Source organism: Convolutriloba macropyga, chromosome 3 (assembly GCF_964194025.1).
Source record: "Convolutriloba macropyga chromosome 3, txConMacr16.3, whole genome shotgun sequence".
Taxonomy (NCBI): domain Eukaryota; kingdom Metazoa; phylum Xenacoelomorpha; order Acoela; family Convolutidae; genus Convolutriloba; species Convolutriloba macropyga.
In genome coordinates, this window is record NC_134470.1 from 70,904,726 (window position 1) to 70,930,716 (window position 25,991).

The 25,991-nt window shown below is 34.0% G+C and overlaps 1 protein-coding gene across 2 annotated transcripts in view; it reads right to left on the reverse strand.

Moving 5' to 3' along the window:
- LOC142336420 (protocadherin-11 X-linked-like) overlaps positions 1-6,511 on the reverse strand; it is a 30,632-nt gene extending 24,121 nt beyond the window's left edge. The window contains exons 1-2 of one of the 2 annotated variants that reach the window (XM_075385250.1): positions 5,825-6,511; positions 1,077-5,437 (exon numbers count right to left, since the gene is read on the reverse strand). In XM_075385250.1, the coding sequence (XP_075241365.1) occupies positions 1,077-3,987 (2,911 nt within the window). In that variant the 5' untranslated portion in view covers positions 3,988-5,437; positions 5,825-6,511. The other variant, XM_075385249.1, reaches the window with a different exon arrangement.
- Between the last annotated feature and the right edge of the window lie 19,480 nt (positions 6,512-25,991).

Genomic DNA, 25,991 nt, shown 5'->3' on the forward strand with positions numbered 1-25,991 from the left:
CAATTGGTGGGATGAAATGATAGATGAGGGAAATGATAAAGGGGTTAAATGATTTGGGGTTAGGACATAAGGGGACAAATGAATCAGTCGGAAAAGAAAAATAATCTTATATAAGTAATTTTGTTTTTCTCAAATTAAAAGTAAAAATTACTTCAATTATTTTGGCGAAAAATTCTCTCTGTTTGAATATTTACCGGATTCTGGCGCAAAAACTGAATTTTTCTATAGAAAAAGCTTATATTGTTTTTGCTGAAAAAATGATGCAGAGTTTTCGAACATTTAGGATTGTTGATTTTATTCAATTGAGATATACAGTTTTCCAAAATCAATTGATGCAATTAGAAGTTCTTTCAGTGTATAACATGATTGGTCAATTACTGTTTTCTGATTTTTGAAGTTGAAACCAGAGAACTGAACAAATTAAGATTTATTTGTTCATTTTGTTCTCTTTTTTGCTGTCGTCAAAATGAAAATTCGTACAGTTCAAATTTAGCTCCCACTAGTCAAGACATTTTGATGCATTTTTAATGGTATTTAAAAGACCGTTAGTCCTTCTAATACTTTTTGGTAAGCATAATCGTTTCCTAGCGCTCCATTACGACGGAACAAAAACATTCAATCTTTGATTTTTAAAAATTCTATTACTGGCAATTATTATTAAGATTGGTTATTCGCAGCTCTTATTAGTTTGTGCAAACCCTTATTAGTGCATAAATATGGTTTTTTTCAGCACGCATAGTAACAACAACCGTTAACTTATCTTTTTGGAAACGAAAGCAATTTCTTAACTATTTGATTTCTTTATAATTGTTTTTGTTGGCATACGCTTTGCCAATTAAATTTTTTCTCATCTCAACTGTTGTGGTTGTTTTTTTCCGCTTCAAAAAATAATTATATTGGGATGATTCTATTTATTTATTTGAACACAAGTAGTCAAGTGGGGTTTGATCAGATGGGACATAATTTATGATATGCAGGTTCATAACCGGTTCTCTTTTTTTTAGATTTCGAAAACTCATTTTTCTCAATAAATTACTCAAAAAATTTTAAATGATTTTCAAGGTGACGACACTAACCATCGGTGTCTGCGAATGTGCTTCTCATCTGCAGTGTCTGGCTATTCATCAATTGCGAATCTGTTGGGCTCTCTGCATCTGATAGACACCCATTTCCATATTTGGCACCATTCGCTTTACTGTACGGATGCGCATACAGACCCGAGGAGGCATCCGAGATGCGTTTTGTCTCCAACTGAAGATGATTATGAGTGTGATGATAAGGAAGGGTTATGTCCATAGCTATTTGTTTGTTTTTCTTTTCACGCCGCATCCTTCGATGTGACGATCCTCTGAATTTGCAAATCAAAAATGCCCAAACAAAGATTAAAATGATAACTATAAAAACAACAAGCGCTGTTAGGTAAAGCGCAATTCTTGGAATTTGGGTTAACAGTCCCGAAAATGTTGTCATTTCGTTACCATATCCAAAATCGGTGTGATTAAAAAGCGTCCAGTTAGCCGATAACTGGATAAAAATCTGAACTGTTTCTACGAATAATCCATCTGAAATTTCCACAGTTATTGTGTAATCTTGGTCGACTTTTAAAGGTTCAGTGCCAAATCCTAAATCGTGTTTAACCGAAATGACTCCCGATTCCTCGTCAACTTGGAATCGATGACCTGATGATGATTTGGCAATTTGATATTGTAGCTTGCTTGTAACGTCTTCATCATTGGCGTATACTTTTGTAATTTCATAATTCTTATAAGCGTCCCACGGGATAACAGCTTTAGTGTCCGTTCGGCTGTAATCAACAATCGGCTTATTGTCATTGGCATCAAGAACTCGTACTTCAACGTCGATCACGCTGGTACCGTCGTGACCAATTTTCAAGGTGTTCGTGTTCTCTTTCGCTTTGACCTTGAACCGAAAGCAGCCGTGTTGTTTGTAATCCGAGTATTTGTCTTCAACTGTTTCAAAATCAAATTTTTCTAAAGAGTAAACCCGACCGGTGACAGAATCGACCCTAAACAAAACCCGATCCGACGAGTACAGCGACTGATATTGGTATGTGATTTCGGCTTCGTCGCTATCCGGGTCAATGGCGTCGATGGTTCCGACCCATTTAGGGGGTTCTTCGTTCTCGAGAACATCCAATCTGTAAGTTTGGCTGTCAGCCGTTTGAAATTTCGGAGGGTTGTCGTTGATGTCTGACAAATGGATCCGGTATTTGGTGTCTGCGTATTTTGATGGTGTTCCAAGATCTGTGGCCCGGATCATAATATCAAATTGATCACCTAGCTGTTCCCGATCTAAAGGCGTGACAGTGCTTACCCATCCGGTTTTTGGGTCAATTTTTAGGAAACTAGAAGCGCGGTTTTTGCTGCTAATCGAGTAAACAATTTGACCGTTTGCACCGCTATCTTCGTCATAAGCTAAAACTTGCTTTAGCTCTCCAATTCCGTCTGTTTTCCCGTTACCTTCCTCGGTGAGATAGTCTTCGTATCGGTGTTGCTCAAAACGCGGCCAATTATCGTTCAAATCTGCGATTTCAAACACAAAGGTCTCGTTTGTAGTGAGTCGTGAACAATTTTGTAATTGATTACGTAACATGGCCGACGAGGCACAGTCGTGCGCCGAGAATTGTAGCGAAAAGCTATTTGGCTGTTCTTCGTGATCAAAGCTAAACTTCTGCTTAAAAACGTAGGTTGTTTTGACGGGATTAGTAGCCTGCAATTCAAAATATTCGCTTCCGTTTAACATAAACAGTTCTGTTTCTCCGAAAGCACCGTTATCTTCGTCTTCGACCGAGAAAATTCCGAGGACTTTACTTCGACCCTGTTCGTTTTCGTCGCCGTAATTTTCAGGCACGTAATAGTGCGTGCCATTTCCCGAAACGTCACCAATATTTCGAAATTTAATTTTTGGTTTGAAATCGTTTATGTCTTCAATTTCAAAGTTCCAGTTCATCATATCAGTTTGCGGCTTTTCACCACAGTCTTTAGCGATTATGGTGATACTGTGTTTAGTTCCGCCTTTGTTTACAAGAGATTCCTTCAGGTAAATATTTCCCGAATCTTTGTCAATTTCGAAGTAACCTGTGCTTTCCATTGACTCGACCGAAAACATAAACTCAATCCGCCCATTTTCACCCGAGTCGATATCTGTCGCTTCTACCGACGATACAATTGACCCAATTTTTGCATCTTCGGGAATCAAAGCGTGCAGATTTGAATGCCCAAATTGGGGCGAATTATCATTGATATCTTGAACATTGATAAAAATTGGCAAAACCGACTGATGTTTAGCACCTACCGCAATTACTTCCAGCGAATAGTTTTGAGTTAACTCAAAATCTAGCTCGCGAACCAACTCCAACCTCGGCATTATCGCCCCATCGGCCTGCCGAGTCCACTTGTCCAGTTTAAAAACGCCTCGCGAGTCTTCGTCAAAAACTCTGACTTCTCTGAGCTCGTAATTAAGAATCCCATTCTCGGGCGAATCAGGGTCGAACGCTTGGTCGACCGGGAATTTACTTCCAATCGGGGTGTTTTCGGGTAAATATAAGACCATCTTTTCCTTTTCAAACTTTGGCTCGTTATCATCTCTGTCATTGACGGTTATGGAAATGGTCTTATAATCATTACCATTATTGTAAACCAGCGGTACTTCAAAAACGCACTTGTGGTCTTTGAAGTTTTTAGTCGGACACTCTTCTCTATTCAGGGTTTTCCGGGTTCTAACCTGTAGTTGCCGTGATTGGGGGTATGTGATCAGTTTGAAGTAGAAGTTTTTGTCCTTTTCAAGTGAATCTTCATAATTTGAGTATTTCGCGTCCAAAACTCCGACCAATACATCAGCACTGAGATTCTCGTCAACGTCTAAGTTTATGACATCTTTCTCTTCATATGAGCACTTTGTGAACAAAAATAAGTTGACTAAGCAAAATGCAATCAATAACAGGTAATTTAAACGAAAATTGAACATGCTAAGAGCTCTGATCAAAAAACAGGGAATTAAAATTAAGAAATATTTGTCCAAAAACTTTCAAACTTCCAAAATTATAACAATTAGATGCTAGCTTTAACGTAATAATAAACGATTTTCGAGGATGTTGATATTATGTTAAAGTAGTTAAAGTTAGAATTATTATTGTAGTAACCAGGCTAGTTAATTGTATTTCAATTCAATAGAAAGGGAAAAATTGAACGGATAAGAAATATTATAACTGAGCAAAGAAAAATTTTGAAGAAAAATTATGGCTGAAAGAAATGGATTATTATTCTGTCTGTTTTCCTTTTCCCTCTCGAAGCGATAAGCAAGGATAAAAATTATTAAAGAGAAAATTGCTGCTTTCGTTTTTGCCTTGTTGTGCGTTTTAAAGTGTAATAAGAGAATGAAGACAAAAAGGAAAAGGCAATTTAAAAACAGTGTTTGGCTCAGGTAAATTTATGAGAGTTTAACACGGGTTTTTGCCGTATGCTGTAGTACTAGTACTAATAGTACTAGCTTCTGCCGCTATTTTTCCTACTGCTGTTGTAATTTGTGATTATTTACGTGGGGGCTTTTTATCATCATTGTTACATTGTAAAGTCATCCATCAGAGTAAAGGGAAAAAGAAGCAAGCTATTTCCCCTTCCGTCTTTTCTTTTCGCCTTATTCTCTCCTTCCCTGTTCTGTTGCTCTGCTTCTTTCCCAATTTTAATTCCTTCTTTACCCTTGTCTGATTTGATTCGAATTGACTTTAAATCTCACAAATTGTCTTCTTTTTGTCTTCTCTTCTTTCGCTTTCAGTCCCAATAACCCCTGCAACATAACCCTACACGCAATAATGTACAAAGTAATGTTTTAAGGCCAAATAATTCCTATATTGCAAAGCGGCTGTTATACCGAGAAAAACGCTAATCTCTCAAATAATGCGAACTTGCATTCTTCCAGCGTTTAGTTCGGGGTTTAAAGAAAGTAGCTTGAAGTTAAGAACAAAATGTCATTTCGATGGTGCAAATAAAATTTAAATAACTAGTAATAACTGGTTTGTTAAATTTAGTAACAAAAATAATATAAGGGTACAAAGTAATTCTAACGGATGAATCTAGCAATGACCTAATTGTCAAAGTTTTTACCCCGAATTTAAAACTTGATCAAAGGAACTTGTATCTATAAATAATGTATAAAAAAAAATTCCCGTAATGCTTCTAGTTATTTTAGCACCATCTGAAAGAAATGCTCAATGTAAAAAATTCGATTTAATTAAGCCCAATTTAAGTTGAACAGAAATAATAGTTTGGTAGCCAGAAATATTATACGCATCAAATTAGGGAAAATTCAACTTGGAAAAAAGCAACGGTTTGTGGAATTAAATCGGTTAAAGACTGATTATAAGTTATAAATTTGACTGGCTGACGTGCGGATTAAAAAGTTATAACCACTGGTTGATCTCAGTCATAAACAGTTCAAAATGACACAAAAGCTGTCATATAATTACTAATTCTCCAAACTGGTAAGAGAACAGTAGAATTTTGAAACCAAAATCCCCTCCTAATTCACTCACTTTTTTAATCTTACAATAAAACTGTATTTTTATAGTATTAGAGAGAAACCGCTTCGGCCAATATTAGTGTACTATTAATACTGCTGCCATTAAAATAACATATCCTGCTTACTGCTTGCTATATGACTGCTTTGCTGTGCTAAATTTTTCCTTAATTTTTTTGCAAATTCGCTTTGACAATTCTGGTTGGACAAATAAAATAACAGGGAAAAATCGTTTCCTGTTTCCATATTTGTTCACAATTTTTTCACGTTTTTCAACAGTTTTGCTAACAGTCTGCGCATAAACAGACGAAAACGGCGTGGGTTATAATGGATATTGGATTCAAACTAAATATGGTGCTTTTGCTTCATTTTTTCAAGATATAGAGAATAAGAAGAGGGGAAAGAGATGAAGCTCATGAATTAAAATAAAATCTGAAGTGAAGCGAGGGGTAAAAATTGGGGACGGCTACCTCTCTTAGAGGGACGAAAGCTGACAAATGAAATGGGGAAAAATTGGAGACAAAATTGGGCAAAAATACGGTGGGCTTCAACTTGGGGAGGTAGATTGGATCGGGAGGGGGTTAAGGGGTTAGCTGATGGTATGAAATGAGTGGGGGTATGGTGAAAAGTCAGGGGGTAGGGATAAATGAATTAAACTAACAGTACGGGGAAAACGGGGAAGGTTACTATGGTGATAATTAGCTCTGCGGTATTAGAATCTAATGGAATTTATACAACCCTCTTTCCCAGTACAAGTTTTATTTTTAACATCATATATTTTTGAGGGAAGCTTTTTGGGGTGGATAGGGAATAGCTGCTAGTGGTATAGATAGCTTCCGCCCCAGTTTTGCATTTCAGTTGGAACAAAATTGCTCTTAAGTTCACATTGGGTAGTGAACCTGACCAAATTAGTAATAAGCTAGCTGTTAAGCTATTAAGATAAGCGCTGATTGATAACTGTCATTAAGACTAGGGCTATCGCTTCAACCGTTGCTGAGGTAAAACTGGTCAAACTCTATTGATGATTCTAAACAAACTTGAGAGGAAGATTCAAGCTTAACCTTTGTCTTAAGCAACCCTATACAAACTTGTAATCTAGGCCAATTTTCAGAGCTAAACAGTGATGGTAATGGTTAAATGAATAAACAATTTCGGTACTCTTCAGAACATGTTCAGAACTCTTCAGAACTCTTCAGAACTCTTCAGAACATGTTGGCGAAGTCCTCTTTTAGCACCATAAAAAATTAATATGCATCTATCTTCTTACAAACAAAAAATTCGCTTTCATTACTTCGTATCAACACCCTAATGCAGCGTTTAGCATCCATTAAGAAATAATTAAACTTTTAATAGCCGATAAATAGGCTGAACTGCCATTATCCTGGTTGGCCTCTATCGGAAATTATATCCACGATCCATATATTGTTTCATACAAGCCATTTAAGCTAAATTTTGTTATTTGTTTTTTTGTTCAATGTGTACATGGGTGGGTAGAGATCTGAAGCATCGAGAATTAAAAAACATAGCAGGGCAAGTCCTAATGTACAATTCAAAGAATTTTCACTGACTAAACAAAAACACAAGACCTAGAACGGACTATGAGTGAATTGGGAAAACCATTTCTAAAAAATCAGATACAAAATTTAAAAAAACCAAAATCAATGTCAAAATGCCGCATGTGAACTAAAAACCACTAGAGAGAAATGAAAATTTAGTTCAAACAAAAAACTAGGCCCAGCATGAACTATGAATGAATTGGGAAAACCATTTATAAAAAAATCCGATCCAAAAAAAATGAAAAAACAGTAAAAATTAAAATGAAAATGCCGCGTGTGAACCAAAAAAAAACAACTAGCGAGAAAGCGAATTTTTGTTCAAACACCGTTTTCTCACTCTACTTCAAAATTAGAGCGAAAAAAGTTCACACCGCAAAACTACACACTTTCTCGCTCCACTTCCTGTTTCGGCGTGACCAAAATCACTACTTCAATCTGACTTCAAAAATCATGAAAAGGTGTGAACAGATCTTAAAAAACGACAGCGCCCCAATACAATTCAAATTCTTAGAACTGTAAAAAAGAACAATAGAATGGGTGATAGAAGATTTCCTAGTTCAAGAATTTCTTATAGATGTTCAGTTTTACTGTTTTCAGCCTCATGACTCCATCCACATTCCCATCAAAAATTCTTCAATTGGTATAAAAATGAAGGTAGCACTCCTCTGGGATCCAGAACGAATTTAGAAATCTTTCAAACTCTTTTAAAATTTTTTTGTTGTTTAAAGTGTTCACTGGCTTAGTCAAATCATAAAGGCTACTGGTTGTCATCGTTCAATTAAGCTCAATTGAAACCGAAAAATTATTAAGATATTGCACATGTATAAATATAAACAATCAAAATTGCAGATCATTAATGACGCTTTATATCATTATTTGACAACTTACACTTTTTTGCTTGTATGTCACCTGTATTTTATAATCTTGGATCAGATCTTGACTGTAAATTGATTCGAAATGCAACATGGTATCATTACGGTTCTTATCGTTCCATTCATCTGGGTTGTTGCAAAACAAACATACAGTCAATTGTTTTTGTTCATTCATTCTGTCCAAATCATGTGGCAATAAAAATTGTGGTAAAAGCTGCTTGTAACAATTTTTTTGAAATAAGATTACCAAAATCAGATCAAGCTGTCAGACTTTATCAAAACCCATAAAAATTGCAAAATAAATTTTTTGTAACGAATGGTGATTTTTTGTGTAATTAGGTTGAAAATCGGAAAAATTTTATAGAACCTCGGAACTCTTTGAGTTTCAAAAATAGTAATTAGTATTAAGTAAAAGAGAGATCAATAAATATATATATATATATATATATATATATATATATATATATACATATATATATATATATATATATATATATATATATATATTTATATATGTTTATATATAAACTTGTTTTTTTTATACCAGAAGAGAACTCAAAATGATCGCACAGACCCAAGTTTTTGTTTTTGAAAAAAAGGACAATTTATTATCACTACTGCCATAGTGATAACAAAAATCGAATGTGAAAATAATTGCTTCCTCAACTGGAAATTTATGAGAATGATAGACAAATTCAATTTGCTTTTATTCCAACCATACTATTTGCGGAACCAAAAGTTTTTAAATCGCAGTTAATGTTCTACCAAAACAAACAAGAAATCTCTCCAGAAAAATTTAAATTGTTTGCCTGTTCAGCAGTTTTGATTTGGTAATAACAATTTTCTTCCTATATTCCTGAATTCAATTCTTATAAAAACTTTAGCAAAAAATCTATTAAAAACAAGATTATAAACAATTGAGCTTCAAAAATTATTAAATTTGACAACATACATAACAACTCCGTTCATTGTTAACGAACTGTCTGTTTTCAATTTTTTGTTAGTTTTTTTATATTCGAATTGTTGCTCATTCTTCAGCATAAAATCTTGCGACAAAATTTTTAGCAGCGTAAAATCAATATTTACGTAAAACCCACCACCATTACCCAATTTTGTAAAGCTGAAGTCACTTTGATAATTTTATCGAATAATTGATTAGATAATTAAACTTAGCCTGAATGTTTTCGTCTCTTTTTTACGGCAGATTATAACTTGCCAACACTTAAAACAAAAATATCTTTTTTAATATACTATGCAAACTCAAAGTACGTGCGCATTTTTGGAGTATCCAAAAACATTTTTTTCTTCAAAATTCAAATTTGGAAATTTGAATTCCAGGTTGTCACTTCTCAACCATTGATCGACCTACAGACGAATAAAGTAATTATATTGAAAAAGGGTTTGGAATAAAAACACTGCTTGCAAAAAAATCCCTTTATTAATCAATTTAGAGGAGTTTTGTTTTCTCAACTCACCATAAGTTCTATAAACTATTGGCATTTTTAATGAATTACAACTAAATTATTTTAACTTCACGAGAAATGAAGGTATGAGGAACACATTTGAGAAAGAACAGCACTTGTCGTCATGTCTTTTAATAAACATCTGCTTTTTACTGCTTCAGTGATCTGTTTTTTTAGCAGAAAATAAAAAAAAATCTTTTTCCTAATTGTGAAAAAAATATCAAAATTCTCAAAATCCACATTACATTCTTTTTTAAAAAGTTCCTATCATTGAACTCGAAGCATATATTTTTCAGAAAAATTTTGCATAAATATGGAGTATGATTGCGAAATGTGATTTGGAATTAAATTCAGTCCAATAAATTCAATCCAAAAAAAGTTCCTTTATATGTTCAACCTGAGATTGTTATAAAGCAATTTCATTGAAACTAATTCATCTTTATTTCTTTCTAGTAAATTAATTACAGTCCTGGCAAAGGTGTTGGTTTTCGGAGAAATTGTTTCACTGTAATTATCCTGAGGAAATAATTAGTTGTTGCATAAAAAACTAACGTAAATTTTTAGACTATCGAACTGCAAAAACTCAAATTGTAAAATACTACAATCAAAAACATCAGTTGACTTGGGTCTGGAGCAACAAACGTACTGCTTTTGGACCTTAAAAAAGCGTTTTCCAGTTCATAGCAATCAAAATCTGCCGGCCCAATCTTTCCTTTTTATCATCTTTTGTTTTCTTCGACAACTCGATAGTAAAGAATTTGCTGCCAGTGGTCTGATAATGAAAATTATTACTAAACAAAAAATCTACTCTTAAAGGCCCTTGAGTTCCTTAATCATAGTGTGATTCGGACAAATTTTTCGTTCTGTCGTGTAATCATTTAAATTTTAAGAAGCTATTCCACAAAGTGCCTTAGTCAGCTAGGAATGATAAAAAATGGCAGTCATTTTAGTAGAACTTTAGCAACTTTTTGTTGACTAAAAGCCATGATAGTCTTCTCTAGTAATTTGTAGTGAAAAGGTTTACAAAACGGTTAGTTTTTCACGTTGCCATAGTTTCTTGCCTTGCACAAAACTGTCATTTATGGTATTTGATGATCCTTAGACAAGCGAGTTTAATCTCACTTGGAGTCTGCTTTGTAGTGTAGTTTAGAGATTATTGTTCCAACCCCTCTTGAAAGAGGAGGAACTATATACTCAAATGGGTTTATTTTGTTCAGTCAATTTTGACCGATCGATATATTCATCGTAGAGAGTTGTGAGTGGTATCATTAAAAAGCCCGCCCAGCGTAGAATATGGAATTGAAAAGATTTTTTAGTTACATTTTCTAGAGCGAGTTATCGTGGTTTGAAGAATTGTGACCTTTATTCACATTTTCCGGAATTTTTGCCTTAAGTTTCGTCAATTTTGCTGAAATGTGTAAAAATGGTTAACAATAACACTGTTGAGTTTATATGAGTTTATATTTAGAGACGAACAAATCTTGTTGACTATTTTGAATTAAGTTTTGGCTAAAATGTTGGCTAAATGTTTCAATTTTCCGCCACTTTCATCAAAAATTGACCGAAATACCCTTCTTTAGTCCACTTTGATTAAAATCGCCGAAGTACACACCCAAAAACAACTAACACACTCTTTGTCAACTAAAAAAGGAGCTAGTCCACTTCCACGTTCATTGAAAGTAAGCTTGAATTAAAATTTTGCCGTTTTTGGCTAACTTTACTCTAGGATTATCAAAAACGCAGCTTTTATTTTTCATCTGTTAACTAACAAATTTTCTAGATGTTAAACATTCGAAAAAATTGAGGCTTCTTATTGGACAAACTGAAATAGCAAGGCTGTTGTTAGTCCATTCTCATACTGTAACAATCCAAAAACTTTTCGGATTTTAATCAGTCGTTCTTTTTTCAAAAAAAATTGATTTCCTACATGTTAATTAAAGGAAAAATTAATTCAAATCAAAGCTCACTGTTGATGAGTCCAATTGGCTAACTAAGCCGTTACAAATTAATGTATCTAGTTTTATACTCAAAAGATTATGGTTGTTTTTACTTTTAAAAAGTTTGAATTGTATATAAACAATTGCTTATTCAACATTGTCACTACTTTTCTATTAAGTGGTCAAATTGCAGCTTCGTGTCACATTATCACATTGTTGACATTTCTCATTTTACACTTTTGGGGTTCCAAAAAAGGCACATTGGAACATATAAAAGACTTTAGAGGCATGTTTTATGGTTTTAACGGCCTGGACGCCCCTTTCTCAATGGAATTAATTGAATTTTTTACATTTTCTTTTTAAAGTCGTTTTTTCTTTGTTTTTTTTAGTCGTATAACATTTCCCGAATAATGACAGGTCTCATTAGTTTTTAAAGGAGGAATAAATGTGTCTATATATCATTTGATTAGTTATCTGACGGCTTTCATTGTTTGGAAAAAAAACAATTGCTTTCAAAAAACAGTTTTAACTTTGCTTTTTTGTTATTTTGTCGATTTGTTACCTATTCTCGTTAATAAAAGGTCACGTAAGACAATAATGTTGTCTAGGGAAGGTGCAATTGTACAAAATCTAATGTTTTTGAAGAATTCGTTATGGAATTATTGGCTTCAGCACGAGTTTTTTTTTTCAAAAAAAGAGCAAACTAGTATTTGATATTTGTCTACATTTGATGTTCTTTTTGTAGACGTAAGACACATTCTGAACAATAAAAGGTCTTTCTTTTGGCTTCAACTGTCGTGTTTATTTTATTTTTTTGGTCGTATAAAATTTCTCGGACAATGACAGGTTTGATTGGTTTTTATGGAAGAAATGATGAGCCGATACTTTGTTTTCAAAAATGAAAGAACTCTTCATAACTTTGCTGATTTGTTCTTTTTCTTGTCTAATTGTTACCTAGTCTTGTAAATTACAGATCTTATGGGACATTACTGGTGTCAGGGGAGGGTGTCACAAGTGATTGGCATCACAAAATTAAATGTTCCGAAAGAAATCTTTATGATTTTACCGGCTTCGACATGCGTTTTTTGCAGAAAAAAGGATAAAATTTTGGATTTTTGTCAAATCTGACGTTCTTTTTTATAGACGTAATGAATATTCTGTATAATTAAAGGTCTAAAGGGCTTCCTTTGGACGAATAAACAATCTTGCTTAAATTTTTTATTTTGTAGCTAATGGCGTTTATGGCTTTTGAAAAAAAAATTAATTTTGCACTTTTTTATTTTTGTCTACTTGTTACTTGGTCTCAATTATGATAGGTCACGTTCCGCATTGTTGGTGTTCGCAGAAGGCGCAATCGAACATATTTTGAAGTGCAAAATATGTTTTCCGACAAACTTTAATTGAAATTCGGTTTGTTGTCTGTATTTTCTTTTTTGTAACCGCAAAAAAATTGATTATTGACAGTCTTAATGCCCTACTATAGAAGCAAAGGCAGTTACAAACCTGCGGGATGTTTTCATTTGATCCCTAACGGTTTGCTTAACTCTCTTTAAAACTCAATTTTTTATAAAAATATAGGCAAAATTTTAACTCTACACTGTGTTTGTTCTTTTTTGTCTAATTGTTACCGAGCCTTTTTATGGACTGGTCCCCTTTTTTCCAATGAAGTAGAAATACATTTTGTTTTTATTTAAATAGATTCAGTTTTATCTGACGCTCTTGAGACTTTGTCATTAAGTTCTTTGTGAAATGGACATAAAACTTTGAATGTAATTAATGTTTGCTGTTGTTTGATTTCGCTGTTCGTCTTGCCTCTCTCTCTCTCTCTCTTAACAATGGCAGATCCACGTTACTCCACTGAGTTATTTGCGTTGGAGGCGATCTTTTTGTTCATACACAAATTTTTTTTTGATTTTGAAAACCTGAACTTTGGGTGTTTTCTATCTGCTCCTCAATTGGTAGACATTTATGCCAGAAATGTAGATGAGCGGGGTTGGCACTTTAAGTGCAAACGCAAATTACCGAGCCTCCTCGTTTTTTTTCAAAACTATTTCTCGTGCCAGTTCGCTGTATGAAACGTAAATAAGCAAAAATTCTCAACATTTTATACAGGTTTTTTCAAAAAACAATTCGAAAAAAGAATATTTTGGATGGCCTTTAAAACAGATATTGCCATCGAAAAAATTGGAGAAATTAACAATAAGCGCAATGCTGTAGAGATGTTATGTGCGTTTTATGTGTTTCAAACGATGACGCACAATTTTGATGCAAGGTTGTCTGCAATATAGCTTTTCTTCTTAATGTTCTGCTTATGATGCAAAAAGGAACTTACGCTGACGAATGTTCGATGACGCATATTTTGCAAATTTTTCAGTACCTTTAATTGTCAAATGGTTATTAAAGTATTCTCCTTTTTTTGCTACATGGATTTTCTGACTATTTTGCTCTCATCATTAGAATGAGAGTAATATTTCCGTATTTTCTCCGTCAAAATTGTACGTACTCTTATCGCAAGGTAAATGGGAAACTGAAGTGCAGTTATACGCAAAAGATATCAAAATTAGCAATGCTGAGTAATATTACTGTAGTAATCACTGTTAGCTGATAAAAATGACTTACACATAATCGAAATCAACGATAGCTGAATCCAATCAAAAAATTGCTGACGTAATTCAATGACTCCTGTCAAAGACAAAAAGTCTCTTTCATTGTACTTACATATATGTTCTCCCCATTTTTGATGGAGGGGTGGGAATTAGTTTCTCTTTTATCGGCTGTTATTTTTACGGCAGGGCTTTCAACAATTATGACTCATCTTTTTATTGTATAGCAGTAAAAATTACATTTGTGTGTTCTGTCAAAATAATAGAATAGCTGCACATAATTGAAAATTTCAACTGTTCAAGGCAACTTTTTCATTTCAGTCATAATTAGATTTTTGTCAAATGATGAAATGTTTCTAATTTGTGAAAAGTCTGTTTTGAAGTTCAAATTGTGTCTGAGCGCAGGGAAAAAACTTAAACTCATTTGTGAATAATTAGTGCGAGAAAAAGTATTTCACGGACATTTTGTCTGAGCTTTTTCTTCCTTAAAAGTGCATCAATTTTTAATCCCGCGTGAAAGTCCCACATGTACGGGAAGCAATCAAAACTAGGAAAGACAAAATTGATTGGAAACGTGCAATTATAACTGTTAAAAAAGTGCAAGACAAGAGATAAAATAAACCAGTTATTACTATAGGCTTCGCGGTTACTTGAAAACTTGCAAAAATTGAGATTAAATTGTGGAAAAATTTAGAGGAAATAACTATGCGTGGGCGCAGGCCGAGGAAGTCAAGAGGATACTTTGTTTAATCAATTGTAAAAGGATTGCAACGCAATTTGTACACTTAGACACTCTTGAGCGCATTAGCGGAACAAAAGGGGTCGCTTTAGCTCTTGTACTATTTCGGGATACAAGTTAATTTCACTCAACCCCCGTGCGGGAAAAAGGGGGAGAAAAGGGAAAGAAAGAGAGCGGGAAAAATCAAAAAGCGAATAGGAGCATAGCGCGTATACGAAAAAGGAATTTAGAGGAAAGAAGGGTTTTCATGTATATTGTGGTTGGGATCTTATCCGTTCAATTAGAAGCTAACGGAATATTTCAGGAGAGCTTTTCATTTTCCCAGCCTTTTCCTGGCTTTGAATCAAAGGGGGTAAATCCGTGGGGCGTCGTTTTTTCATTAGGGCCAAATTAAAACACCGCGCCCAGAAACAGCGCAAGGATTAAAGCATATGTTGCACGTTGTAATGCATTTATCATTATACCGGGAAGTTGAAACACATTTGTATTTCACACTTTTCCATCAAAAGCATGTCTTGTAGAGATAGTTGAAAAAGTTGTTGACCTCTGCGCTGGTATTAGAGGGCAATAAATCAGTTTACAGCCGCAGTTTTAACAAATGATGCAAACGGATAACACTGTACAACATTTTTGTACCCTTCCCCCCTCAACTTAATGGTGCTCATTATTTTATCATGTGCAGCACCTAAGAGCACGTGCCATGTTCCCAGCTTAGTGGGCATATAACGTTAACGCCCCTCAGCTACACGTGCTATTTTTTTTATAGTAACGTGCTAAATAACAATACATAATTTGGTCAATATGTGGGCAATAATGGGGGGGGGGGTGATTGGTTTCATGCCGAAATTTCCAAGACCTTTGAGAATAACCAGAATTGACGGGGTTCTTAGGAATTAAAATTGAGAGGAATTCATTGGAATTAAACATGAGCCATGAAAAATATATTGACCAAATTTCAGAAACAATCAAAACGAGCGACTGTGAGCTAATTGAAACACCATTAGAGGGAAAATAGAAATTTTTCAAAAACTACTGTCCTCGATAGGGAAGTGAGAATCCACTTTGATTGAGAAAAAATAATTTACGAAAGTAGGTATGTTGTATGTTGTCTTAACTATTTAACTTTGTCAAGTGTACATGATATTAAATAGTTCTGATAAACATATTAAATAGTTTCAGATAAAATTGAATGTCAGGGTAGCCGTGGTTGCCCTTTTGTAATGTTGATTGTTGGAGCTAGCTCATTACATCATTCTCTGGAGAAGTGGGATAACATTCGAAAACGACTCAAGGGGAAGCTCATCTCGAAACCAGGATACAATCTACATCCGAACGCTAAAGATAAGTACAAGATAGTTCAAAATCGATTGCGATACGTTGAATACAACACCAAAATTATATTGTGGCACGATATTATCAATAACACGGTAACAAGCCCGAAAAGCAATAATAGAACACACATCAACGGTGATCAATTAAAAGTTGAAATCGAACGTCTACAACGAAAGGTTGATATAGTTGTAATTGTTTATTGTGTCAGAGAAGGCGCTCCTGACGTCTACAACAATTCGAAAGAAACTGAGATACCAGTGTTGCATATAGTCAAGAATCTTTTATCTCGCCGAAAGCAAAAGGATAAGAGAGTGTCGAAAAAGTACAGCAAGCTTCACTTGGATCATTTTCTCGAATTGAAAACGCTCTTCTCAATCGTACGAAACAATGGTAATTTGAAGAAAATTTGCAAAAAGAAAAATAGCAAACCCCAAAAACAACGAACGAAAAACTCCGCAAACAAATAATCAACCTTGAGGTTAGTTTAAGTTCTGTGAAGTTCCTAGCGATTCCTTGGTGCGGATCAGAACTTTTAACCTAAAGTCCCAGTCGTTAAGATTATTTTTTGAGAAGTTCCTAGCGATTAAGTTGCTTGGTTTTGCTCAGAAAATAATATAACACGAAATGGGGAAAAATTGTAAAACTTGCAAGAAGGCCGTTAACGCAAACGAAAAGAGTTATACTTGTGTGGCATATGCATCTGACTCCTGAATATACAGCTCTTTCTCCAGCTGCAATAACTACTCTTATTGCTACTCAATGCAAAAATTACGTTGAACAAAATGAAAGGGATAACTTTATTCGTTGTCGAACCCTGTCAAAAGTTGCTGAAAAAATCGATAGCTTGGATGTTGGGGAAAAACTGAAGAATATGGAAATGCGACTAACGGATTTAGTGGATGAAAAAATTGGGAATGCTACAAAAATGACGTGTGACAAAGTTGAAAAAACATATGCTGCTGTTGAAACTACTTCAGGAAAACCTAAAGGAGTTAAAACTGATGAAAACTCGAAAATCACAATATCATTATATGTATTAGAATACAAGGGATACCTGATGATCCTAATAAAAAGAAACGGGAAAATCTTGTCCCAACAAACGATGAAGCTAACGATCTGCTCAATTCGATAGGTGCGAATGCACATGTCATGGAAATACAAAGACTTGGAAAATTTCGAAATAATAGAAAAAAGCCAAGTGCGGTATTAGTAACCTTGGCAAATGAACACGAAACAATAATCACTCCTGCAATAAGTCAAGAATTCAGAAATAATTTGGTCGAAAGAAACGCGATGAGGGATGACGCACTGAAAGCAAATCAAATGTTAAAAAAGCGAAGGGAGCTGTTTGACGGAGGTGTACCTAAGGAGAAATTAAAAACTCGAAATCTTGAACTTTACAATGATGGGGTCATTATGCAGTTGGATGTACAGATTGCCCACTGACTAGGAGATTTTCTCCATATCCTCCAACTAAATACAAGAAGCTTAGTAAATATCGAAAGAAGATCAAAATTCATAAATGCAGTAACCAATTCAGATTATAATGTTCTATGTTTTTGCGAAACCTGGTTGAGCGATAACATACATGACTCCGAACTATTTCTTAACAATTACAATATTTATAGAAGTGATCGGGCCACGATTAGAGATAGAAATGCGCATGGAGGTACCCTCATTGCTGTGAAAAATACTCTGATATCGGAAAAAATCAACTCCACTCTACCCAACTCATGTGCAGCGTGTAAAATTCCTCTGAATGTACTCAAGTATTTCTATATGTGTCCTACAATCCACCCATATCAAGCTCATATCGATACACGATAGAGGACTTCCAACTGCTCCTGAGAAACATTCCTAAAAACAAACCAATTCTCATCTGTGGAGACCTTAATTTTCCAGAAGCAAACTGGAAGACACTGTATAGTCCCAACGAAACTGAAGACAAAGTCATCGAAATGTTTGAAGAAATTGTTTCGGCAAATTATTGACTTCCCGATATGTGGAAACAACATCTTGGATACTGCCTTCTCTCAAAATTGTCATCTATCCGCTGAATTAGACAAGTCTTTTCCATATATCTATAATCTAACTGACCATGAAGCCATTCGTCTATCCTTAGAAAACCCAGTTACTGAAACAAAACCATTAATACAGAACATTAGAAGTTTTGAAAATTCTGACTATGACGCTATAAACGAGCATCTTGTTGAAGAACCATTCCAGTCAACTTGTTACCCCAACATCAACAAAATGAGCGAAGAATTCACAAGGTATCTCGACGGAAGTTTTAATTTGTATGTCCCGAAAAGAACAAGACATAGACAATCACTGCCAGCATGGATTTCCTGTGGTACTTCAAATTTGATTAATAAGCTGAAGACACAGAAACGTTTATTGGAGAATAAACCAACATCTTAAAGAAAACAGTTGGTTCTAAAACTGGAAAACCAAGTCAATGACTCAGCTGAAGAAGACAGAGTTGTGTACCAAGAAAATTTACTGGAATCGAGAAATACAGACAGATTTTTTAAACATTTGAAAAGCCTAACAAACAAATCTGCCTGCTGCCCAAAGTTTTGATGAATGATACCAAGCAAAGTTCACTTCGATGCGAACAAGTAAATATGTTAAATCAATTTTTTCACACCGTGTTCTCCCCAAAAACTAATTTCAGTTTGAAAGATTTCAAATTACAGAAACCCTCTCTTACAATTTTTGACATCTCGAAGAACACAATGAGAAATATGATGGATGATATTGATGCCACAAAATCCAGAGGACCGAACGGTATGCCTCCGGTTTTTTACGTAAAGACGAGCAGGAATCTGTGCAACATCATGCATTCTGTCCTTCGGAATATAAAAAGGCTACGGAAAACACCCGACAGCTGGAAAGTTGTTGCCATAACGCCTATTTTCAAAAAAAAATCCGAAGAAAAGTTGAAAACTACCGGCTTGTCTCACTATTGAACATTGATAGCAAGATTCTGGAAAAATGTATATACATTGTATAATCATTTTCAAAAGTTCCTAACTAAGAGTCAACATGGTTTTGTAAGGAGAAGATCTTTGCAAAAAAATATGCTGCTGTTTCTCAAAAGAAAATATGAAGCTCTTGATCACGACCCTCAATCAGAGATTATTGCTTTTTACACTGACTTCTCAAAAGCATTTGACAAAGTACCACATTATGAGTTAATTCAAAAATTGATTGATATTGGATTTGGGGGATGTTTGCTCAAAATTTTAATCGACTACTTGAGTGATCGACGACAATATGTGCGTGTGGACAATACCAGTTCGAAGATACTCGATATAACAAGCGGGGTGCCACAGGGGTTACTCCTAGGCCCTATACTGTTCTGTATATTTATTAACAGTCTTCTAGATGTCCTGATGTTTTCTGAGCCCTTTATCTTTGCTGATGATCTTACAATTTTGGCTGTACAAAGAAGCTACTGGGAAGTCCAAGATGATCTACATGGCATTGAGAACTGGATAATCCAAAATAAGATGGAGCTGGCAATAGATAAGTGAGCGTATCTGAATTTCAGATGTAGAGACCAACAGTACAAATTGATGGGAAAAAATTTGGCGAAATCTACGACTGTCAAAGATACTGGTATTCACGTGGCGGCTGATGTATCGTGGAAACAACATATCGAAGAAAGAATGAAGAAAGCAAATAAAGTACTGTACATGCTTAAGAGAAATGTTGCAACTAAAGTAAACACGTTTGTGAAGATGGGATTATATAAATCCTTAATTTTGCCGGTATTGCTGTATGGTTTCACGTGCTTGATTGCAGGAAGTACTGAAATTCAAATTCTGGAAAAGTTTCAAAAAAAGGTAGTCAAATGGATAACGGGAAATAAAGATACAGAATACAAAAGCCAGCTTCGACTGTTAAACATATTGCCATTACCAAGGTTTATCCAGCTTAACGATCTATTGCTGGTTTCAAAAGCTTTGAATGAAGAGAATAGCGGCATCGAGCTACCAGAAGTACATACGAAAGAAACAAGGAACAACGAAATTTTCAAAATGGCAAAAACTCGAACAGAGAAAGCGCGCAGCGAATTCAGCTTTAAAACCTGTCGAATTGCAAACCGCCTATAAAATTTAAAAAACTTAAGGAAACCATCTGGACTGAAAAACCGAATATTACGTACAATGTGGAATTTTTCCAGATGGAATTTTCTGAGTTAATTATTTGCACTTGGCAATTGTGCTGCGATTGTGCTGCTGAAAGCGAAGATGCTTTTGCGACAATATATTTTAAAAACTGCTTTTTAGTATAATTCTTCCTTCCCTATATGCCTTCATTTTTCTACCAGTCCTTCGCTCTAGTTTTATATTAACGAAACATAACACACATTTTCAGTGTTTTATCATAATTTTTTTCATTTCGATATGATCAACTTGAAAATTCTAATCACCGCAATTCATGTGTTTTTTGTTTCATCAATTGACGTAATTTTGCTAACTTATTTAAGAGAGGTGATCTAATACTCCTTAGTGCATAATCGTGTACCAAAGTGCATAATCGTGCTGCATACTTGAATAATGTCACACAATAGCTAACTTTGACAGAACAATTCTTGCAGATTAGGCAAAAACTCCCAGATTTTTCAACATAGGCAGAACTCTTCCAATTGTTTTGTGGGGTAAAAAGTATTGTTGCAAAGAATATCAAGAGAGGGTTGTCTGGAAAATATTTTGAAACCTTTTTTGTATGCTATATTTCTACATTCCATGAAAATCCACAACAAACAAATGCTCATACCAGATTGCCTTTAGTATAGAAAAATATCGCTTTCAATTCTGATAAAGAAGCTTGTAAAATTTGACTATAGTTATTTCCGATCAATTCCGATAGGTTACGTTAACAAAGTTAATTTTACAAAATCGTTTGCCTCCGTAGAAAATGTCGGTACCGTCCTAATATGGTTCAGATAAATCTACCTGAAAAAGAAACAACTGAATTGACCTGAATCTATAAATTGGTTATGCGCTATTATTCTGCTAACGCTAAGACTTACAAAAATCAACAGCCTTCATCTTTTCTTTCGACGAATATTATAACATGGAGGCTCGATAATGTGAGGACGCACAGAAAGTTCCGAACCAGCTCATCCACATGAGAACAGATGGAAAACCCCAAAAAAATCAAATATTTTGGAAAAGACTTCTCTGTGAACAAAAATATCGCCTCTAACGCAAACACTTCAGTGGGGTGGCAAATGATAAATGAGATCTGCCACTATTAAGAAAGCGAGGCAAGACGAATAACAAAATCAAACAACCACAACAAACATTAATTACAGTCAATAATTTATGTTCATTTAAGAAAAAATAAATAACAAAGTCAAGATAGGTCAGATAAAACTGAAACTGAGCAAAATAAGTTATACTTTAATTTTCTCCAAAACTATGGGACCAGTCCATAAAAAAGCTCGGTTACAATTGGACAAAAAATAAAAAAAATACAAAGTTAATAGCTTCTCTTATATTTTTAAAAACAATTAATTTCGAAGTCAGGAAAACAAACAGATACCCACTGAATTTAACATTTCATTATCACTAATGCTTATACATGAGTGCCTTAGGACGTGTCTTTATTCTGTTTTTCTTGCAGTTACAAAAAAAAACAACAAATAGAGACAACAAACAAAAATTCAAACGAAATTTGTGAGAAAAAGCTTTCGGAGCCGTAAAGCCATTTTCTGCTCCTCAAAATCTGTTTGGTTGAATTTTTTTTGAATCGCAATAACATTTTTCAAGATCTATTATTAATGAGACCAGGTAAGAAAATGAAAAAAGAGCAAAAAATGGTTAAAATTGACAAACAATTTTTTGCTTTTTGAAAACAATTATTTTCTAAGTCATGAAAGCCATTAGCTACAAAATGAAATAATTAAGTAGGTTCGTTTATTTGTACAAAATAGGCCTTTGCGATCTCTAATTATTCAGAATATGTCTTACGTTTACAAAATCAACGGCAAATTTGGACAAAAATCAAAATATGTATTACTTTTTTTTGCCAAAAACCCGTGCCGAAGACAGTACTGTCATAACGAATTCCTTTAAAAAAAACTATAGGTTTTATACACTCGCACTTTCTCTCAACGCCAATAATACCATATGTGAGCTTTAATTAATTAGTCTAGGTAACAAAAAGACACAAAAAACAGAAGAAGCGAAGTTAGAAAGCATTTTTTTAATTGTTTTCAAAGTCATGGAAGCCATCAGCCATCTACTCAAATCAAAATATCGGTTCATCTTATCCTCCATAGAAAGCCATTGAGACCTTTCATTCTCTAGGAAATTTTATACGACTTAAAAACAAAGTGGAAACGACAGTTAAATGCAAAAGTAAAAAAAACGCATTTAAATTCTTCGAGAAAGTGGTGTCGAAGTCGTTAATAACATAATCTGTACCTATACGGTTTTTGAATTGTTCATTTGAGCCTTGTTTTAAACGTCATTAATGTAATATGTGAACTGTCAATAATGTCAAAATCTGAAGACAAACAAAAAAATCACGTGAAAAATGTGCAAATGCATACAAGTTAAAAAAAGATTATGAAATCTTGTACTATCAAGGCCAGAAAATCATATTTTAACGCATTAAAACCGCAATAATGACTAGTTTTAAATTCAGCAGAGAGAAGAAGCCTTCTTTCTTTAGTGACACTAAGCTTATAATTGTCCAAATGAAGAGAAAAAAAGCGGCGTATTTCAAAAAGCCCTTGTTTATTTCAAAAACAAATTATTTTAAAAGTCAGAATGACCACAAGCTTTCGAGTAAAAAGTTAGATACAGTAATTTTGAACTCCTTAGGAAGCCAATTGGACCTATGAATAGTGAGCTTTGATTTGATTTGAATTCTTCTGTTCTTTAACTAAGATAAAAAAGATGGATTTTTTTAAAAAATGACCGACCGATTACAATGCTTGCTGTTTTTGGATTGTCACAGTCTAAGATTTGGCCAAAATTAGCCATACTATTGCTTTTCTTCCACTACGAACTGTTATTTGTTTGGAATGTTATAGATATAGAATTATATGATATTAAGTGTTTAGTGAACAAATCAAAAAAAAGCTGCGTTTTTGGTAATCATCGAGATAAGTTTGCAAAAAATGGCGGAAGGTTAATTCCAGAGCACTCTCAATGGAAGTAGAAATAAAAATGGCCCTCTTGGACTTTACAAGAATTGTTTTAGTGGTTTTTGGTTGTGCACTTCCGGCAAATTTAATCGAAGTTGACCAAAGAAGCTTATTTCGTGCAACTTTTGATGAAAAACGCTGAATTTTGAAATATTGAAATAATTACACATAATTTTCGCTAAAAAATAAATCAAAATAGTCAAAAAAACTTGTTTGTCTTTCAAAATCAAATCAACAACATTTGTTTTAACAATTTTAACATCTTTTAACAAAATTGACAAAATTTTTGATAAAACTTCCGGAAAATGTGAATAAAATTAATCTCACTTTTCACGAAAAATTTAAACCCCGATTAATCGCGCTCGAAAATGAAATTCCATGAAATCTTTTTAATTCCATATTCTACGCTGGATGGGCTTTTTATTGATACCAATCACAACTCTCTACGATGAATATATCGATCGGCCAATAAAAACCAGTTGAATATATAGTTCCTCACCCCCCCCCCCCCCAAGAGGGATCGGAATAAAAATTTCATTCATAGAACGTTACAGTATCAAAAAATTATTTTCTTAATATGGAGCAGCACCGTACTGGGATGCCGTAATCTAGGAGGCATTCTGTTGTACCATTTTATACATATTTCGACACATAATTCGATGGGTCAAAAATGACAGAGCAAAACTATTTTTGTTCCTTCCTCGTTACAAAAAGTTGTAACAAGAAGCTCCAGCTCTTAAATTTGAAACTAGAATTTTCATCATTCCATAGTAAATTATGGATTATATAATAAAGAACCAAATCTGTCATTTCTAGCTTATTTTATGATGAATTTCTCAAATTCGCAGTTATTAAGGTAGCTTAGCTTATTGTCTGGTGCTAAAATGCAAATTGCGTTTAGCCAACTTCAAAAAGCACATGTAAATTTCAGCACAGCGCTGCAGGCTTCCTTCCGACCTTGCAAGGCAGAACTGGCTTTCTTCCACCGTAGGTTCAAAAACAGACGCAACAACAAAGCGGAAATTGATTGAACAGATTTGAATATTCCCTGATCAAAATCATTGTTCTTTTTTAACATTTCAGACTGTTTTCATTCCAGCAACGTGAGCGGCATAGCTTCTAATTTTTGTTTCATCTCATATATCATGCGCATCGAATGAACAACTTCTTTTCCGTGAGCTAAAATGTGCAAAAATTTCTCTGTTTTTTTTTTCAAAATGTTCAGCTTTCACTTTTATCTTATCTGATGTAGACTGAGCCCGAGGGTTAGCTACAGGGTCTATGTTAATAAAGATTAAAAGTACGGGCCTTAGTTATAGATTATAACAGACGCAAATAGCTGTACCGAGAAAATTAACCGTGATCTGAAGTTGTCACATGCCAAGTATACAAGCCCTTGGGATTGTGGTTCGATATCAACATAGGGCTTCTCTTATTTTCGAACAGCAACATCTTGGTAAGTAAATACGTAAGCAAAAACATAATTATGGGCATACGTCGTATTCTTTTATTCTTTAGAGAGAAATTCGCCAAGTTACCACATTAAAAAACTATTCTGGTAAAAAAAAAATCTTTGAAATTGAAGGGATGATGATATGTTTCGATAGAAATAATACAACAATACAAAATTTCGGTGAACAGACAAAACAGTCTCAGACAAAACAGTCCTAGACAAAACAGTCCCAACTAAAAATAGAGTTAAACCAATGCACACCAATTAACAGAGAAACCTTTTGAGTTATTCATATCATTTTATTTCTTTGAACAAATTATAAGCTGATTACAACATAATTTGCCAAATAATGTATTTTGAAACATGTTTCTTGTTTAATCTTAATTCATATCAATTAAATGTAATGCATTCAGAAGTGTAACTCATAGATTAAATTTGTTAACTGTTTGTTTATTATAATTACAACTGTTTCGACATTTATTCGTGACTATTTTGTCTGGTACAATTTAGTCTGGGACTGTTTTGTCCTGGAATATTTTGCAATTTTGGACTGTTTTGTCGGGGACTATTTTGTCTGGGACTGTTTTCACCGTACTTGGAAAATTTCCTTTTAAAACAATTAGCTGAACCCAATTACTAAATATTGAAAACTTTCCAGGAAACTGAAAACAAACGGAAAATAAATATAAAAATATATTTTTTTTCTTGAAAAACACAAAATTTTAATTTCAAGTACCAATAAAGAACATGTTGTCGTACAATTAATGAGTTGTAAAAATTGGGTAGCAAAAGTACATTATACCAAATGACGATTTTCAGAATTGTAACAAGCAGTTATTTAGTTTCATCATTTTTCCATTGCTGTTTTCAAAATACTTCCGGGACTGTGCCATTCAGAAAAATCTACAATTTTTCAATTTTTGCAGGTATGTTGACTCAAAACAAATCACTTAAAATTTCAAAAAGCAAAATAGATTATACATGCAAAAACACACTTGTTCAAAACGTCACAAATTTTTATGATTGTACGCAAATCACTGCTTGCAAGAATTGATCACACGTTCTGATGCTAATATTTAAGAATTGAAATAAAATTCGAGAACAAAGAAATATATAAAACATAACTCCAAGGAATTCCAAGTTGTCCTCAATTTTTGTAAAATATTTTACAAAAATTTTAGATAATAAAAAAATTTTCTAATATAAAAAATTTTCAGGTTGCAGATTGCGCAGATCCGTTTTCGAAAACTTTATGCCAACTTTTGTTACCATAACAGTCCTTTGTTACCAAACGTTAATAGTAAAATTGCGAAATTTACCATAGAAAAAT